The following is a 20,441-nucleotide window of genomic DNA, read 5'->3' as shown; positions in this document are numbered from 1 at the left end:
AGGTACACCAGAGAGATAGAAGGCAGGAGAATAAACCAGCTGTTCTCCACAGAACCAGCAAAGGTGTACTCTCAGTGGCAAGGGAACAATAAGAGAACAGCACCACCAAGGCTGGAGACGGAGCAATACTGGAAGAGCATATGGGAGAAGGATGCAACCCATAACGGCAATGCTCAGTGGCTAGAGGATCTGAGGGCAGACCACAGCGACCTCCCTGAACAGGGTCCAGTAACCATCACAGTGGCAGATATCCAAGAAAGGGTCTCCAGTATGAAGAGTTGGACAGCACCAGGGCCCGACATGGTTCACGCCTACTGGCTGAAGAAGCTGACTGCACTCCACGAGCGTCTGGCAGCACAAATGAACCAGCTGCTAGTTAACGAAAGACACCCGGAATGGCTAACTGAAGGCCGGACGGTCCTGATCCCCAAGGACCCCAAGAAGGGACCGGTCCCCTCCAACTACCGACCAATAACCTGCCTCAGTACTACATGGAAGCTCCTGTCAGGCATCATATCGGCTAAGATGAACAGGCACATGGGTCAATACATGAGCGGGACACAGAAAGGAATTGGCAAGAATACCAGAGGTGCAAAACACCAGCTACTGGTAGACAGAACAATCAGCCGAGACTGCAAGACCAGACTGACCAACCTGTGCACTGCCTGGATTGATTACAAGAAGGCCTATGACTCAATGCCCCACAGCTGGATACTGGAATGCCTAGAATTGTACAAGATCAATGGGACCCTAAGAGCCTTCATCAGGAACTCAATGGGGATGTGGCGTACAACACTAGAGGCCAACTCCAAGCCCATAGCACAAGTTACCATCAAGTGCGGGATCTACCAAGGAGATGCTCTGTCCCCACTGCTGTTCTGCATAGGCCTGAACCCCCTCAGTGAGATCATTAACAAGACTGGCTACGGATACCGACTACGGAACGGAGCAGTTGTCAGCCACCTCCTGTACATGGATGACATCAAGCTGTATGCCAAGAGTGAACGAGACATCGATTCACTGATCCACACTACCAGGCTATACAGCAATGACATTGGAATGTCGTTCGGACTGGAGAAGTGTAGTCGGATGGTAACAAAGAGAGGGAAGGTAGTCAGAACTGAGGGGATTGAACTACCAGAAGGCAACATTGCAGACATAGAGGACAGTTACAAGTACCTGGGGATCCCGCAGGCAAATGGGAACCATGAAGAGGCCGCTAGAAAGGCTGCAACCACCAAGTACCTGCAGAGGGTCAGGCAAGTCCTGAGGAGTCAGCTGAATGGTAAGAACAAGATCCGGGCCATCAACACATACGCCCTGCCCGTGATCAGGTACCCTGCTGGGGTAATAAGCTGGCCAAAGGAGGAGATAGAAGCCACTGACATAAAGACAAGAAAGCTCCTGACCATGCATGGAGGGTTTCACCCCAAGTCCAGCACCCTGAGGCTGTACGCTAAGCGGAAGGAAGGGGGCCGGGGACTGGTGAGTGTCAGCACCACAGTCCAGGATGAGACAAGGAACATCCAAGAATACATTGGGAAGATGGCCCCAACTGACCGAGTGCTCAGTGAATACCTCAGGCAGCAGAAACCCAAGAAAGAGGAGGGAGACGAGGAACCATCATGGAAGGACAGGCCCCTGCACGGTATGTACCACCGGCAGATAGAGGAGGTGGCTGATATCCAGAAATCCTACCAGTGGCTGGACAAAGCTGGACTGAAAGACAGCACAGAGGCACTAATCATGGCAGCACAAGAACAAGCTCTGAGTACAAGATCCATAGAGGCTGGGGTCTATCACACCAGGCAAGACCCCAGGTGCAGGCTGTGTAAAGATGCCCCAGAGACTATCCAGCACATAACAGCAGGGTGCAAGATGCTAGCAGGCAAGGCATACATGGAACGCCATAACCAAGTGGCCGGCATAGTGTACAGGAACATCTGTGCCGAGTATAACCTAGAAGTCCCGAGGTCAAAATGGGAGATGCCCCCAAGGGTGGTGGAGAATGACCGAGTTAAGATCCTGTGGGACTTCCAGATACAGACGGACAAAATGGTGGTGGCTAACCAACCGGACATAGTGGTGGTAGACAAACAGAAGAAGACAGCCGTAGTGATCGATGTAGCGGTTCCCAATGACAGCAATATCAGGAAGAAGGAACACGAGAAGCTGGAGAAATACCAAGGGCTCAGAGAAGAGCTCGAGAGGATGTGGAGGGTGAAGGTAACGGTGGTCCCCGTGGTAATCGGAGCACTAGGTGCGGTGACTCCCAAGCTAGGCGAGTGGCTCCAGCAGATCCCGGGAAAAACATCGGAGATCTCTGTCCAGAAGAGCGCAGTCCTGGGAACAGCTAAGATACTGCGCAGGACCCTCAAGCTCCCAGGCCTCTGGTAGAGGACCCGAGCTTGAAGGATAAACCGCCCGCAGGGGCGTGCTGGGTGTTTATATATATATATATATATATATATATTAGGGGTGCAACGATATTCGTATCGATATTGAACCGTTCGATACAGTGCTTTCGGTTCGGTACGCATATGTATCGAACAATACAACATTTGTAATTTATTTTATCAATTTTCCTTCTGACGATCCGCCTAGGCTGCACTGTCCAGCGCAGATCCACTGAGCGTTCAACACAGACAGCATTGTCAGAAGGAAGAGCGCAGGGCAAGCTAGCGAGACAGAAGTTAAGCTCTCCTTGCAACAGGCAAATTGAACCTCATTCAGATCTGGCGTTTGGAATTATTTTGGTTTTCATGTGACTTATGACCCTGAAGGTAAGCGAGTCATGGACTAAAGTAAAACAGTATGTTGGATGTGCCATGCAATGCTCAATTACATTGGTGTGAACTAGTGTGTTAGCGCAGTTAGCTCGTTAACGTGTTGGCCGTCTAGCCCCATGCACGGAGCGATCGGCGGTAGCTCGTTAACGGAGATTTGCCGTGTTGTGGCGTTAAGGTCATTTCAACGAGATTAACCTGAAAGCACTAGTGGGAACACAACGAATATGACTGCACATTTACGCCGACATCATCCTAGTGCAAAGACAAGTGGAAGCAGACAAAAAAAAGCAAGCTTGCTACTAACTTTAGCTGAGTCATTTAGACAGCTGTTAGCACATGATTCTCTTTATATGTTTAATATGCTGCTGAGAATATAGCCCAGAAGAAGCGGCTAGTATAGCTTTTATTTTGGAAAGAGACATTTCTCTGTAATAAACTCTCTTTTCCAAAGATGAGTGATTCCTCAATCAGATACAGGGCTCGCAGTATCGCTAGCCCGACGTCCCGGGGCTAGAGATTTTTTCAGTCGGGCTACCAAAATCTATCTCTTCCCTGCCCGTCGGGCTATTGTAGGAAAAATATATGTCAATGCTTTTGCATTCTTTCAGAAATGTAGCTGGGTAATTATGTCATTGGCATCGGTGAGCCACTGTCAATATGTGACATATTGAAGTCGCGTTTGAATTTGCGCTTGTTTTTTTGCTTTCACTTTGCAATCGTGCGAACTGTGTATAGAGAGCGACAGCACTGATCTGTGAGTGATGATAATTTGTGCACCAATTCCTCTGACATCGTCTTATTAATCGTTAGCTTACTATGCAAACATGACAAGTGAAATCTCCCGCAGCAAGCTTAAACATGTGAGAGGTTGATCGCGCAGAGAATCGCTGAGCTTATGTGAGTGCGTGTGTAAAAGCATTTCAGTTCTGCTGAGCCAAATAAGACAGGTCAGGGTGAAGAAGTGACAGCCAAAGAAAAGCTTACCACAAAACGGAGAAGTTATGACAAATCAGACTATAAGGCAAAAAGAAAGTGCAGCTTTATGGTTTCATGGACAAAAGAATTTCTGTGGCTGCAATATGATGAGCTAAATAACCAGGGCTGCACATAAGTGGTCCGCAGGTGCGCATTCGCTGTCAAAATAAAAAACATGCACAAGGGTTAGGGTTAAATTTAAAAACTGTGCTTTTGAGTTAAAATATATATGTATAATTTTAATAAATGACAAATTAAAAATGCATGAACATTCTTTTGTATTGAAAAAATATCGAACCGTGACACCAAAGTATCGAACCGAACTGTGAATTTTGTGTATCGTTGCACCCCTTATATATATAAGCTTGAAACCTGGATACCCCGTAGCCGGTTACCAAGATTACGTGAAGTACCCTCAGAAGGTCTGCTAGATGATGTTAATGCAGCACTACGGACAATACCTACAACCACGATTACCGACACTAACAAGCTGATCTACAATACGGCAGCAGTGATCAGTGAGATGCTTGGCTACAAGTTGAACAGCCACAAGGGGCAGTACCCTCCATGGAGAAGGAGGCTAGAGGGCAAGATCAAAGTAGCACGGAGGGAGGTTAGCCAACTAACGGAGTTGCAGAAAGGTGCGACTTACCTATTGGCTAAAGAAGCTGACTGCACTCCACGAGCGTCTGGCAGCACAAATGAACCAGCTGCTAGTTAACGAGAGACACCCGGAATGGCTAACCGAAGGTCGGACGGTCCTGATCCCCAAGGACCCCAAGAAGGGACCGGTCCCCTCCAACTACCGACCAATAACCTGCCTCAGTACTACATGGAAGCTCCTGTCAGGCATCATATCGGCTAAGATGAACAGGCACATGGGTCAATACATGAGTGGGACACAGAAAGGAATTAGCAAGAATACCAGCTACTGGTAGACAGAACAGTCAGCCGAGACTGCAAGACCAGACTGACCAACCTGTGCACTGCCTGGATTGATTACAAGAAGGCCTATGACTCAATGCCCCACAGCTGGATACTGGAATGCCTAGAATTGTACAAGATCAATGGGACCCTAAGAGCCTTCATCAGGAACTCAATGGGGATGTGGCGTACAACACTAGAGGCCAACTCCAAGCCCATAGCACAAGTCACCATCAAGTGCGGGATCTACCAAGGAGATGCTCTGTCCCCACTGCTGTTCTGCATAGGCCTGAACCCCCTCAGTGAGATCATTAACAAGACTGGCTACGGATACCGACTACGGAACGGAGCAGTTGTCAGCCACCTCCTGTACATGGATGACATCAAGCTGTATGCCAAGAGTGAACGAGACATCGATTCACTGATCCACACTACCAGGCTATACAGCAATGACATTGGAATGTCGTTCGGACTGGAGAAGTGTAGTCGGATGGTAACAAAGAGAGGGAAGGTAGTCAGAACTGAGGGGATTGAACTACCAGAAGGCAACATTGCAGACATAGAGGACAGTTACAAGTACCTGGGGATCCCGCAGGCAAATGGGAACCATGAAGAGGCCGCTAGAAAGGCTGCAACCACCAAGTACCTGCAGAGGGTCAGGCAAGTCCTGAGGAGTCAGCTGAATGGTAAGAACAAGATCCGGGCCATCAACACGTACGCCCTGCCCGTGATCAGGTACCCTGCTGGGGTAATAGGCTGGCCAAAGGAGGAGATAGAAGCCACTGACATAAAGACAAGAAAGCTCCTTACCATGCATGGAGGGTTTCACCCCAAGTCCAGCACCCTGAGGCTGTACGCTAAGCGGAAGGAAGGGGGCCGGGGACTGGTGAGTGTCAGCACCACAGTCCAGGATGAGACAAGGAACATCCAAGAATACATTGGGAAGATGGCCCCAACTGACCGAGTGCTCAGTGAATACCTCAGGCAGCAGAAACCCAAGAAAGAGGAGGGAGACGAGGAACCATCATGGAAGGACAGGCCCCTGCACGGTATGTACCACCGGCAGATAGAGGAGGTGGCTGATATCCAGAAATCCTACCAGTGGCTGGACAAAGCTGGACTGAAAGACAGCACAGAGGCACTAATCATGGCAGCACAAGAACAAGCTCTGAGTACAAGATCCATAGAGGCTGGGGTCTATCACACCAGGCAAGACCCCAGGTGCAGGCTGTGTAAAGATGCCCCAGAGACAATCCAGCACATAACAGCAGGGTGCAAGATGCTAGCAGGCAAGGCATACATGGAACGCCATAACCAAGTGGCCGGCATAGTGTACAGGAACATCTGTGCCGAGTATAACCTGGAAGTCCCGAGGTCAAAATGGGAGATGCCCCCAAGGGTGGTGGAGAATGACCGAGCTAAGATCCTGTGGGACTTCCAGATACAGACGGACAAAATGGTGGTGGCTAACCAACCGGACATAGTGGTGGTAGACAAACAGAAGAAGACGGCCGTAGTGATCGATGTAGCGGTTCCGAATGACAGCAATATCAGGAAGAAGGAACACGAGAAGCTGGAGAAATACCAAGGGCTCAGAGAAGAGCTCGAGAGGATGTGGAGGGTGAAGGTAATGGTGGTCCCCGTGGTAATCGGAGCACTAGGTGCGGTGACTCCCAAGCTAGGCGAGTGGCTCCAGCAGATCCCGGGAATAACATCGGAGATCTCTGTCCAGAAGAGCGCAGTCCTGGGAACAGCTAAGATACTGCGCAGGACCCTCAAGCTCCCAGGCCTCTGGTAGAGGACCCGAGCTTGAAGGATAAACCGCCCGCAGGGGCGTGCTCGGTGTTTTTTATATATATATATATATATATAAACACATATTTATCTTTGTCTGTTGCTTCTGAGGCCCCTCAGCCCAGATTTTCCTCATAGTTTCCCGTCAGTGATTTGGATGAATGCTTGTTGTTTTGCAGGCAGAGGTGAAGGGAATCCGGTTGTTGTTTGGCTCTGCTAATTGGCCATGTGGTCATTAGTGACCTGGTTGGCTAGCAATGCCAAACTCACTTACTGTGTTCCAGATACAAGGACAGCATCAGGTTGTGTGTGCACACAAACACACTAAACTGTGCCTTGTATATGTAGAAGTATCTACTTTTGGACAGATTTAGCGTTGCATATTGTAAGACACACTACAACTTGCAGTCTTCAGTGAAGCAATAATTAATACGAAGAAAATATAAACACATTTTTATGTAAACAATTAGTCTACTTTTTAAAACCTTCAAATTGATGTTTTTTTTCTTCAGTGTGTCTAATCTAGACTTGCATACATTATGAATCAAGTCTCACAAATAACCTGTTAAATAAAACTGTTTAAAAGTCCGCTGTGTTGGACTACAACTCATAGTCTGTGTTCTTAGTCAACTCGGTGTCATAGCCCATGAACATGATTCCACTTCAAAGGTGGAGTTGGAATCTGTCCCGCCGCAGGTCAAGATCAGACCACCAAAGTCACTAGTGATTCTAAGCGTTATTGAGAGCTTAGGCAAAAATTCACAGGGGGTCACCTTTAACCAGGGATCAGTACCGTTATGTTGCAAAATTGGCTTAACTCAATTCAATCTCATAACAGCCAACAGAGTTCCTCTGCTAGCTAAGTTAACCAATGAACTAATATGACGTTAAGTAATGCTAAGAATCACCACTTAAATCTGATTTACAAATATAATAAAAAAAAAACCATCAGCTGTGTAAGTTATACTTCATCTACCATTTTTGTTATTTGTTTCCATGGATTTCGATTCCTGTCTCTGTCTATTGTAATGTCTTGTGTTGGTGCTTTATGTAGGTATCTCCGTTGTCAGTTGGTTTCCATTGTAACTTTGTTGATATGTAACCTGGCCCCGTGGGGCGACCGTGGCTCAGGGGATTGGGAAGCTCATCTCTTACCGGAAGGTTGCTGCTTCGATCCCCCTGCTCTCTCTGTCCTGGTCGTTGTGTCCTTGGGCAAGACACTTTACCCTACCGCCTACTGGTGTTGGCCAGAGGGGCCGATGGCGCGATATGGCAGCCTCGCTTCTGTCGGTCTGCCCCAGGGCAGCTGTGGCTACAACTGTGGTTTGCCTGCATCAGTGTGTGAATGTGAGAGTGAATGAATAGTGGGATTGTAAAGCGCTTTAGGTGCCTTGAAAAGCGCTATATAAATCCAATCCATTATTGTAACCTGATACTCCTTCTAGTATGTGTATGTGTGTGTGTGTGTCTATAAGGTGTAAAATGGGTGGTTACCACAGATACAGTCACAACTAACCAAGGTGGGTTAACTGTGCTTTAAGGTGGGGAAAGAGAACAAGGAGAAGACATGAGAGTGAAAATGGTTTTGCTTCCCTAATAGGACCGACAGTGAAAGCCAAAAATGTTTAATTAACTTATTAATTAGCATATTATCGTCATATAGTGTAATCTGAATTTGGTAGTCTCTGTTAATGTGACATTTCTAACAGCTGCTGTTTATAAAATGTAAATTTATAATTTATATAAATTTACATTTTATAAACCATTTGTCGTATGACAGTAAGACAAATGGTGAGAGGAACATCATTAGCCACGATATAACTTTGTAAAGATAGTGCAACATGTGGTAGCTTGACATGCTTTTTAAAATATAGGTCAGTATTACAGTCTATGACCAGAATCCTTGTCACCATTCTCTGTGTCCTAACACCATACCACAGCACCCAAATAATCCCTCTAATACAATCTGGGTGGTGGATAATCTCTGAATACCAACTGGACTGCCTGAAGGGTTTTTGATGGGGAAACAAAACAAGCGAGAACTCTACAGAGCAAAGATCTGTTTTACAACCAAAGCTTGAAAGAAATGATTTGATTCAGGATATAGTGTCTCCAAAAGTTGCAAGCCTTGTAAACTACACCATAATTACAGCCAGTGCTCACTTTGCAATTTTTCCTGAGGGTTTTAAATTTTCACTAATTTTATCTGAAACATTTCGGTAAGCCCTAAAAGCACAGCGTGACAGGTTGAAGCATGAGTCGGTTTTCATGTCCTGCTGTGTGTTCTGTTGTGCTACATCTGAGGCTTGGTTACTGGTCAGTGGAACATGAGCTAAATCTAACTGTACAGATGCTGTCAGTCGAGGGGAAGGATACATTTGTTTTTCATTTCCTTTGCACTCTCTTTCCCCGAAGCACCCAATATCCATGGACCTGGTTTTCTGGGCTAAATCTGGTCGGGTAGCCGTGGCCTCTAAAAAGTCCCAGTCTTTACATGTACACTTGGCTGAACGATGGCAATTAATCTTCTCAGGCTATTACAACAGATTGAATACAGCTTATTTGCAACCATTCACTAAATCACACTAACCAATTTACTTCTGATTAGAGTCTAAAATCAGGTGAAATTTGGTTCCTAAGAGACAACCAGCCATTGTTTCAAAAGTGCAGACATGTTGATTTTTATTTGGATTTCGATTCTTCTGGTTCCTGCTCACTATTTTAAATCACGAGACTTTGACTGCCTTTCTCCTAGCTTTAATTTGTGCTTTATGGACTGGATTTTGGTCCTTACTCTTATACACTTGACTGACTTTAATAAATACTGCACTATAGATTTTAATCTGTTTAGAGAGATGGGTTAATCTTTACTTTACTGATCCCACAAGGGAAATTGTTGTGTTACAGCAGCAGGATAAAGAATAAAATACAATCTACAATAAACAACATTAAGTAAAAGTCCTCCAGGTACATAGTGAGGGTCTTATACTGCCAGAAAAACAACTTATGTATGCAACAGATTTTTAAAAAAGAAAAGAAAAATTGGGTTAAGTTAAAGAAGAGTAAAAGGTACGATTAAGAGAGTAGATAGTAGAGCAAAGTGCATTAATAAATAATATGTGCACTATAAATCTAAGAAACAGCTGTAGAAAGATAGAATACAGAAAGCTGAGTTAAGGTGTTGCTCCACAGACAGATATCAGGTTGTTTTTAACCTTTGTCACTGCGAACATATGTTTAGCATCATCATCATGGCTTGCTTACTTAAGTTTCCAAAAAAAACGTGATGAAGCTCAAGCAAGACTTATGGACCAAGGATGAGCTTATCTTGGACTTTTCATCTGTTGCACCACCCAACCTAAAAACCTTACAGCTCTGCAGTCTTCCTCTTACGTAGGCCAATCCCCTTCCACTCTCAATGATACCGCTCATCTGATCTGTTTACATCACCAGTGGAGGAGAGCCAGTTGTTTTGGCGAGATGCAAGAGCTCCTGGGTATAGCCAACGTTGTCCGGGCTAAAACCAAACTCAAAATCACATGTCTACTTCATGCAGCTCAGAGCCTCAAGCAGGAAGTCTGCAGGGGTTATATCTTCTGATGCCTGGAGATTTTGTAGCAGTGGTGAAAAGAAAGGGACAGGGGACAGTTTTTGACAGGACAGTAGAGTAAATGGGAAGTCAGAGAGAGAAAACAGGGCAATGAAATGCAAAACCATGGCCCCTGCAGTGACCTGCTCAACCCAATGTAAAATATTAAAAAGCCATAGTGTAATGGCTTTTTTGCTTTACTTTTCTACATCTGGCAAAGTGTTGGTCATCACGTTTTTCAGTTTTTTTTCAGGGAGGAATTCTTTTAAGGGTAAATGTTTCTCTTCAATGACAATAGGATTTATTTATTTTGGTTGGCCTTAACAGATCACAGTACAACTATAACCTTTTAGCATTGCCCCAGCAGAATGACCTGAGTGACATAACAAGTGACATAACAACAAGAAAGCAGGAAAAAAATCTGCAGCTGACAGATTCCCAAAATGATATTATTTTTGTGGGATAGTTTAGCGAATATGACCTGTTATATATATTAGGGCTGCCACAAACGATTATTTTGATAGTCGACTAGTCACCAATTATTTTTGCGATTAGTCGACTAATCAGATCATGCATCCATTGAGCGTAAAACCTACAGCTTATTGCACCAGCATGCATCTGCTCTTATATAACTATCATTAGCTTACAGCTTTTAAGTGTTTTAGGTATGTGCTAACTAAAAATAAAGACAAGATGATTGTTTAATTTTTAATGAAATTTACAGATTGTTTCGGTGAAGTTTAATAAACTCAGCCGTCTGCTCCTTGCTATCTAAAATATAACGGGACCCCGGAGTATATTCTCGAGCATCTCACACTTCTGATAGTCAGTTGTCTGCTTGACGTTTACTCAGCTGTGTAAAAACTATAACTTGAATCGCAGCCAAACTGATTTACTCAGGAACAAATAAAATACCGAAAAAAGCCAAACAATAACATTTTAAGTTATCTTAGTGACTTGTATATCATGTTTAACCTGAGTAGCGAAAGACAGCGGTGGGTTTGAAAATGATGTGCCGGGAGTCCGGTGTTCTCACGGGCTCTAGTGAGCCTTGAACCTGGGCTAGGTATCGAGCTGGTGGGTAACAGACGTCTCCGAAAACGTCAGAGCGCTTTTGAAAATATGAGATGTCTTCTTCTTCTTCAGGGTTTAACGGTTGGCATCCTTGTACATGCAGTGCTGCCATCTTCTGTTTCAGTCCGTTATTACACTCTTAAATCCTACTACTTATTCCTGCGTCTTTTGGGATATTACAAAGCTTCAAACGACGCGTCAACTATTAAATTGGTCGTCGACGATTTTGATAGTCGACGTAATCGTGACTAGTCGACTAATCGTGGCAGCCCTAATATATATCAGGGTCCAGAGTAAAACAGTGCTGCTGAATTACAGACATCCCTATGTGTGTAATTCAAGTAGAAATGTTTTGGCTCGGACGTTGATACATATGGACGCCTGCCAACAAGGATTACTGCAGACAGATGTGCTCTGAGGCAAAGAATTACAGACAGCAGCAGTAATCTTCAAGAAGGTTCAAGGTTCTTTATTCATCACATGCATAGTTATACAGGTATAACACACAGTGAAATGTAGCCTGACTTGTGCAAAAGGGAGGGGGGGGAGAACATTATATATAATATATACATTCGGTGACTGTGTGTGTGCATCAGATTTGAATCACAGATAGCAAAGTTGCTTTTATTTTAAAATTTAATTAATATGACCATAAACTGAAACTGTGTGTGTGTGTGCGTGCGTGTGTGTGTGTGTGTGTGTGTGTGTGTGTGTGTGTGCTTATCATAGTCTTGCAGCAGATACAAGCCACAGTTAAGTACTGCTGTCTGCAGTGAACTAGTGGAAGCCTTCAGGGAATGCTGTCATTACTTTTCATACAAATGAAAAAAGGAAGTCTTATGCTGAGGATTAATCATTGGTGTCTCAGCTGTCTTTTTTGCACACACGCTCAGAGAAAAAGGCATTCCTTGGGATGTCCCGCTCTAAAGATAACTTGACAACAGGAAATTTGATCGGTCTCTCTCCCTCTTTCTGTCCTGCTTATTTGTTTTGAATATTTCATCACACAGAGCAAAAGTGCTTTAAAGGTTGTAGAGGACACAGCTATCTGTAGTATCTGTCACCTTAGTATTACCCAGCATACATTAAAGACAAAAACACTCATCTGTTTATTTATACTCCCAAAAAGCTTGGATAGATAAGGCATGGAATTGTAAATAAATTTACATGTCTTGCTCAGCTTTAATAATTTGTTAACAACAGCTGAGCCTGTTCTTAAAACTAGTTATAAAATTAATTTGACTCTTGGCAATTATTCTGCAGTTCTCTTACTATTTTCCACCTCCTTTTCTTTCTTATACTGCCTTTTACTGCTCATCCCCCATTTCCATCAAACAATTTAAAATTCAAAAACCAGGACAGTCATACTGTCTCCTCTGTGTCCCAGTCGCTTTGTATTTTGTCTGTGCTGCTGGATGGGATATGTTAGTCCTTGAGACCCAGCAGAGGGGAGACGGATACAGATGATGTTTAGACCTGGTGGATGTAAAGCTGGCTCTGGACTGTAGAGGTGGAGAAAAAACATGTTGGTGAAGATACAGAAGGAGGACAAAATGACATATGAGAAGAGGGAGAAAAACGAGGGGCGTTACAGAAAGGGGGGAAAAAGATGATAGATACGAATATAATGGGAAAGAAAGGGCAAAAGAAGAGTAGAGTAGAGTAGAGTAGAGATGACTATAAAAACATAACAAAAGGATGGTTGGAGAAGAAAGAGGAAAAGGGACAAGATTACAGAGGAGAGAGGAAAACAGGAAAGGAACCAGTGACAGATTAATTATCAGTGTTAACTGTGGCTCTGAACTGATGCTCTCCAAGCTGAACTCTTAATAGACAGGGGGAAGGCTACTGCATCCTGACACTGTGTTGCTGTCTACAGTATATTATAGTTAATAAGAGTGTGCTGCATATTGTACATATATGTCCAATGTGATTGCTTAACGCACGCTTCACAAGAACATTAAGCTGTGCAAGTCACCATCATCCTTTTACTGTAGCGGAAAGGAGAGAGGGGAGGATGATAACGGAGAGATCAGCACTCATCTCACTCCCTGACCCAGACGAAAGCCGCTTTAGTGTGTTTGTGCGCGCGCACGTGTTTGTGTGTGTGTCAGCTGCTGTAGCCACTCCATAACGCCTTAGTGAGGATTTCACTACATGAGAGATTATGTGGTAGTAAAACCTGCTATTTACTGGTTTGGGCCAGCTGGCAGACTGATTTATGGGCTGAATGACTTTTGACTTGCCTAATAACTGTACGAGTGGCCAGTTGGCTGATTATTTTATTTGCTCTGTGACTTACTGTCTGACAGGTTGCCTGGCTGGCTTGGCGTCTGCTTTAAAGTCGATTTGACTTTTTTGTCTCTATGGAAACACAAGTTAATTGGCAACCATTTAAGCTAGATTTAATAGATTTCAATTTCAATTGAGCCTTGTCAGATATTAGTTTAAACATATGTGTGTGTAGCCTGTATACTGTAGCAGTACTGTACTGAGTGGGATCAGGCTAACTGTCAAAATTGTCAAACCATCGTAGATTATGGACAAACCAAGGGACCTAGATGAAACGGTCAGATGTAGGATAGCATCAGCTCAGTTTCACTGAGGCTACACTGGCCCAAACATAAATACACTAAAGTGTGTATGTGAATTTTAACTGCATGTTCCACATAACATATCACATAAACCCTTGAACCAGTCCGAAGTTAATCACCTTTGATCATTTCAATTTAGTTGTGTCATATAGCTTAGCCTTCTACCAAGAAGCTGGCTGCACATAGAAATGAAATTAGCATTTCTATCATTTTAAGTTTGGGCTCAAAAAAAACATATAATGCTGCAATTTTATAAATATGTTTTGGGTTACAGTGTGACTCTGTTTGTTGTGACAGCATTAGTGATTAAATTAGAAATGTGTCTGTTTATCATACATGAACGAGGCCAACAACTGAAGCGTGTAGGTGAAATACCTCCTGTGGGACTGTAAAACAAACCTTTCTGACTTCCTTCTTTTTAAATCTTTCTTTATGGAAACGAAAGACAAGCGACCAAAAACACTGTAGCATGCAGAGCTGTGTCACCATGTTGTTCTGTTGTCCTCCTTCTCACTTCCCTTTTTATGCTGTCAATAAAGAATGGAGCAAAACCCACAGGAAATGATAGGCCTTGTGCTATGGTTCACCCTTCCTGCACACACACACACACACATGTGTACATCACGCAGGCTGCCTGTGTATGAGGAAGCTTCAGTCTGTATTTCAGCCTGACTCACCCTCTCTTGGTGTGGTCGCGTCCGTTCATGTATCCACACTTGCAGCCGCTGTTTCCTCTTTGTAGTGGTTCTTGTTGAGGTGAAACAGCTGCCAAAGCAGCAGTGGGAGTTCATTTTCACCACATGTTGCTGTTCACCATGTGGGTATCTGTGGGCGTAGAGGTGGTGCAGAGAACATGACCCTAATATCTTGAGTTAGAGACTTGCTCATGTGTGTGTCAGACATGCACTGCACTCGAGTATAAAGAGAGGTGAGTTTCTAATGAGGTGTTTGTTGTTTAAAAATAAAGAAGACTGGTTTAAGGAACAGCGGTGTGTGTCAGCTATATGAGATGCAATGAGTCACAGCACATTAGGAATGCAGGGTTTTTTTAAAGATGGCGGAAGGTGGTTTGGGGGCTCTGAGTGTTACCATATGTCGACTTACTGAAAATGATGTGGAAAAAATATCTCTAATGCTCTCTCTTTTTCTCTTTCCAGCATCCAATTCCCTCAATTCCAACTTTCAAGCCATCCATGTCTGTCCCAGACTGGCTGTTGGCCGTCCAAAACTTCATGAAGGCTCTGCAGTATCCTTTATCACAAGCACGACAGGGAGGACAGTATAAGCTTTTATCTGTCAGGTGAAGCTAGTCCTGCTTGTGCCTCACATCATTGGATGCTCTTATAGACTTTAAGTGATCAAAACACCATAATCACTTATGTCAATAGGAGTTGAGCCACAGGACTGAAGTGTTGTAAAGTCGCTGTTGTCCCTGACATTTCCATCAGATATAACCACACAGGAACTCAGTTCTTTGAAATCAAGAAGAGCCGTCCACTGTGTGGGTAAGTGAACTGCAGCTTTGGCAAGTACATGTAACTGTACACTGTGACTCAATCACAGTAATATAAACAGAACTGTCCTGTTATCACCCTTTTGTCATCATCTTTACTGATTGGATGAAAAGCTGGCTTGAATAGGAAGCAACAGCTAAGTTGCTTGAGTTACTTGATTATGACTTTGGGATGTAACATTACCACAGTGCCTAAATCATGTGTCTAATTCAATGCTGTCTCTGTGCAAGGTGTATTGCTTCCAACCCTTCCCTTTCCTTCCTCTTCCTCGTCTCATCATCTTCCTCCCCATTCAGATTAATGGAGACAGCAAGAGAGATGATCAGGGAGTCTTTACCAATCAAATGCCTCGAGGCCGTCATCTTGGGAATGTATCCTTTCCTGTATATACACACACACACACACGCACACACACGCACACACACTAAGCAGAGGGCCAAAAGGTCATTTTGTTATTTGTGGGTGAAATCAATAAGACATGCTGCTGTAATATCCTAATGCTCCCCACCATTGCCACTCTTTCCAGCGCTTGCCGTGTTGCTTGGCAACAAGCCCACTTCAAAGTTTAACCGACACCCCCCCCCCCCCCCCCCCCCCAATACTCACCAGCTTATTATCATCCAGCAGAGCTTAAATTTGAAAGCAGCAGTGCTTTATTTTTGCAACTCCTTCTCTATTGCGATTTGAGAAAGTGTTTTTTCAATTCCTTGAAAACATGTTTGCTTATGGCAAAATTAGAATCTGAACTCGTTCTTCATCATTGTTCTAAAAGGAAATGTTTGTTTTGACTATTTACCACAAGTGATTTGCCAGTTGTTTTGTTGTTGTTGTTGTTTTTGATATGCTGAACTGTAATGCTTTTCCATGCACTAAACTCCAAATAAAGCCATGCAGAGGTGCTTAAAAACTGCAGTTACTCTAGTGGCTACTTGGTTCCAAAGGCCAGTTGACACCCAAATGGCTATCTTCACAGAAATACACTTGTACTGAGTATGTGTGTCATTTTGAAGAAAATGTTATAAAGTGATTTTATTTTTAAATGGTAAATTCACTAAGGCGCTGACCCCAACAGTGTAATTCAGCCTCATTCAGCTGTTAAACCATCCTTGATTTAGAGTTATTGTTTAAAATGACTGTTGTAGCAAATGTGCTGCTTCTGTTTTGTTTCATTGATTATGTTTATCAGACCAAAGTAACATGTCAAAAGTAACATTTTTCCATATTGAAAAAATATATTACCAGCTTTAACCATTAAACTGAAAGATACAAAGTATTATTTGATCTATCAGCAGATGTTGAACAGTGGCGGTTTGGATGGTCCTGTGTTTAAATCCAGTCTGGGGCCTTTCTGTATGGCCTTTCCAGTGTATACCCCACCTGTTGCCCCAACAGAGCTTGGATATGCTTCATCCCTTACCCTGAATTAGATAAGCAGAGCAAAAAGGGATGGATGATTTTTCAGAAGTTGAATTCTTTTTGAATTTCGGTCCACACTTTATAAAGCCTACCACATTGCATTGCAACATTCATTTGATTGATTGGATTTGCACACCTGTGAAATAATGGCTTAGTTTGCAAAACAAAATATATTAAAATTGTTTCAGTGCAACCAAATACTTTTCAAATACAAGCAGCAGGTCAGGAAACTAGGACTTTTGAGTGTCACCAGATGAGAGATTTCCCTCCCCGTCTGTGAACTGTTGGTCCAGTTTCGCATGTGCTAGTTTCATATTTGCTTTCCTCAAGGGCTGTAAGGGTGACAGCTGACAGTGACTTTAATTGAGACTGGCTTTAGGGAGAGAGTGAGCTGGGGGGGACGGTAGGAGCTCTGGGGGGCGGGGGGTCACCATAGGACAGGAGAATTTATAAGACAGTGGCAGTTTTAGTTTTTTTTGTTTGTTTTGTTTTTCCATTTGCTGCATGCCCTTTAAAGAACCCCACAGTGACATTCAGAGCTATAAGAGACAGTAATTGTGTGGTTTCACCTTTGGTTGTGTTATGAGGTCAGGACTGATAAATATAATTTAAGCGGGGGGAAAAGAAAAGTTCTCAGGCCCCAGCGAGAATTGAACTCACGACCCCTGGTTTACAAGACCAGTGCTCTAACCACTGAGCTATGAGGCCTCACCTGTTGACTGCAGTGGTTTACGTGTAATTTGAATGTCAACCAAGGCCGCCACACCAATTAATAGACACGCCTTCCTTGGATTCCAGCTATTGTTATGCTAATGCATAACCAACCTAACCAGTTGATTTTGAAATGTCTTAACGCAATGGATCATCAGTATTAAATAATGTCCTAAATAATATTATCACACATAAAATACAGTGACTTAAAAGACATAAAAATCTGTATGGATCATTGTGAAACAAGAATGACCCAGTGTCATTCACACACATTTACCTGCAACGTTAACCTACCTGGTAACTCAATCAAAACACTTCATTTGTGAGAAAGAGTCACGCTGTGAGAAGTAGTGGAAAGCCAAGATAGAAACGTAGGCAAGAAAAAGGGATGAGTAGCCACTGTTGTAGTCTGTAATGGTGGGGGCTGTCTGTCTGGGTTTAGTCTGCTTCTGGTTCTCTGTTCTTCCACGTTATCAGTGATCTGAAATCTCTCCAGGATACGCAGGGTTTATCTTGGGTCCAACCAGCTCTGTGTGTGTGCATGCATGTGTGTGTGTGTGTGTGTGTGTGTGTGTGTGTGACATGTCCCATTGTATTAGCCATCACTGACTGGTGCTTTGCAGAGTAAGGCTAGAGCACAAAGCAGCCTCCACTTGAATCCTAGTGTAAAACTTAGTTGTTTATAAATATCAAAATAATCCAGCAAAATCTGCCATTATACAATATATATAAACAGCATGAAGCATGTAATATATATATATATATATAAGGTTTTACTGTTTTAAAATAAGGAAAGACCACAAAGCTGGAAGTATCCTAGTATATCCTTGATTAAAGGAAAAAATATATGTAAAGGGAATTTTATGCTTCTAAAATATTATCTTTAATCTTTGCACTGACATAGAAACTTGAGGAAGGGAGGGTAGAGGATTGGAGAGGAAAAGGATGCAAAAGGTAAGAGGAACAGTGAGAGAGTTAACCAGAACATTGTTGCTGCAACGAATTTATATTTATTATTAAGCTTTTTCAGTTACCTCTGCTTTTCAGAAACAGAACAAGTATGGATTTCTGTTGCATTAGAGCATCCCTGTGGGGCAGAGAAACTAATCCACAGAGGTTTGTTTTAATTTTTGCTTTAGAATTGACAGATGGATGAGTAGTGTGAGGTAGTGATAGGTGCTCTTTTAGTCGCAGTCTCAGTCAGGGAGCTACTGCTAGCAGTGTCACATGTCCTCTGGCACAGGAAGTACGCCTGTCTAATGAAGCATTCATTAGCAAGAAACAGCAGGGTGTGTTGGTGTATGATTTTCATGTTTGTATTCATCCTGTAGGATAAATATTGATCCAAAATGAAACACTCGCAGGAATCTGTCAGAGGAAGTTAAAGCTGATGCCAAACATAAACATTTGGCGTCTAGGCATTCTTGTCATTGGTGGATCATTCTTCATTTTTGCCAATGAAGAAAAGGAATCACAATAAAATATGACACTCATAAAAGCTTCTTACTAATGAACATGTTTAAATATTTTTTATGATATTTGTTATTAGAATAGGATAAGACAATCATCAACCCTGATTTAAATTATCTCTTGTCAGAACTATTGTGGTTTAGATTAATTTTGTGACAGTCGGTTATATCAGGATACCCAGGATCAGTTTTTGGGGGCTTCTTGAGCTTCATTGGTAATCAGTAAATACAAACAGTAAAAACAGTAAATATTTTCAAAGAATCAAAGATAGTGACTGTGCTGTGATTTGATATCTATTTACATGATTGCAAATTTTAAAAAAAAGACAACTAGAACGGGACGATAGAAAGAGCTGCCCTCTGACTGATCTAATCAACAGTGCAGAGAGAGAGCTCTGTTCTGTGCCAGGAAGGCACGATCTTGCTGCAAAGTAGTGAACTCCATAGGCTTTTGTTGCTGAAAGGATGTAAAAAGTTGCTAAAAGTAGCAAAGAAATTACCAGGTTTGTGTTGTTTTGATAAACTGATGTTTGCTGATCCTTTTTGTAAGTGAGAGGGATGTCAAGTGGACCAGTTAAGAAGGTGTATCAATATCTGAGTCTGTGGATTGAAAACAGTGTGCCTACCTAAAATAATATTTCAATATATGATCAATATGATACAAGCAAAAGCACATTCTTAACACATTTAACTCTATTTTGACTGTGCTATTAATTGATTAAGTTATTTTGTTAAGGGGAATAATGCAGGTGGTATGTTTGCGCACAAATAAAACCTATGTGTGACCGTCCAAGCATTCATCCCAAGGTTTAGTCACTTGGGCAGCACGCTGACTGTGGAAGTTCAGTGGTTTCTTTACTTGACTGTCCAGCCAACCCTGTTTAGATCCGTGTTCTACTTTAAAACCACAAACTCCCCCACACAGCCAGAGAGACACATTGAAATACATTGGTATGTGCATGTCATCAGTGGTCTGCTTTGTGAATATTTAATGAAAACACAGCAGTGCTGTGGCATCCAGGCTGGTGAAGTGACAGACATGTGTTCTAACCAATGGCAGACTTCCATCCATAGGCAGAATAGAGCAGATGGCTGGCTACTGGCCCACAAAGACATCTTCCAAGTTTCTCTGTTGCTGTATGGTAGAACAGATTGCTACAGTTGGATGCATGTAGCATGAAGATGTGCAGTACACAGGATGAGATCTGTCTAAATATAGATTCAATAATTTACTGAAAATCTGATCTTTTGGATGCATTTCCTTCTAATAACGAGTAGCTATAAATTTTTGTGATTGCAAAAACAGAACTAATATATAGAATTCAATTGGAAAATCAACCCTCAATCACTTGATTTGTCACCTCAGTAAAAACCTTCCTCATCAGTATTAATAGCCAGTCTTGAGTTTGACCTAATACAGCACGAAGCTTAGTTTCTAAGTTAAATAGGTGATAAAGAAGGGTGTGTTTTGGGGCGTGGCCTAAAACAGGACTGACATGTCTTTATGGTATGAACATGCAGTCGAATCCTGCCTTCATTTGTGACGTCTTGGTGAGTCACTAAGATCAGCAGACATATGATCTGATGTGTGT

General features: G+C 42.9%; 1 protein-coding gene and 1 non-coding gene across 6 annotated transcripts in view; one reads left to right on the top strand and one right to left on the bottom strand.

Moving 5' to 3' along the window:
* Nucleotides 1-20,441, top strand: part of vash2 (vasohibin 2) — a 45,334-nt gene that overhangs the window by 4,751 nt on the left and 20,142 nt on the right. For 4 of the 5 annotated variants that reach the window (XM_086265035.1, XM_086265032.1, XM_086265033.1 and 1 more), the window contains exons 3-5: nucleotides 14,897-14,985; nucleotides 15,188-15,244; nucleotides 15,484-15,624. In XM_086265035.1, the coding sequence (XP_086121161.1) occupies nucleotides 14,897-14,985; nucleotides 15,188-15,244; nucleotides 15,484-15,624 (287 nt within the window). The remainder of the gene's footprint in view (nucleotides 1-14,896; nucleotides 14,986-15,187; nucleotides 15,245-15,483; nucleotides 15,625-20,441) is intronic. The other variant, XM_086265036.1, reaches the window with a different exon arrangement.
* On the bottom strand, nucleotides 17,305-17,377 carry trnat-ugu (transfer RNA threonine (anticodon UGU)). Its single transcript has one exon. It is a non-coding gene; the product is annotated as a tRNA-Thr (tRNA).

Source organism: Aulonocara sp. 'chitande type north' Nkhata Bay, linkage group LG15 (assembly GCF_057382095.1).
Source record: "Aulonocara sp. 'chitande type north' Nkhata Bay isolate Kocher_YH1m ecotype deep benthic linkage group LG15, A_spYH_male_GT1.1, whole genome shotgun sequence".
Classification (NCBI taxonomy): Eukaryota; Metazoa; Chordata; class Actinopteri; order Cichliformes; family Cichlidae; genus Aulonocara; species Aulonocara sp. 'chitande type north' Nkhata Bay.
The sequence above is the reverse complement of the archived record's forward strand: the minus strand, read 5'-3'. Positions and strand labels throughout refer to the sequence as shown.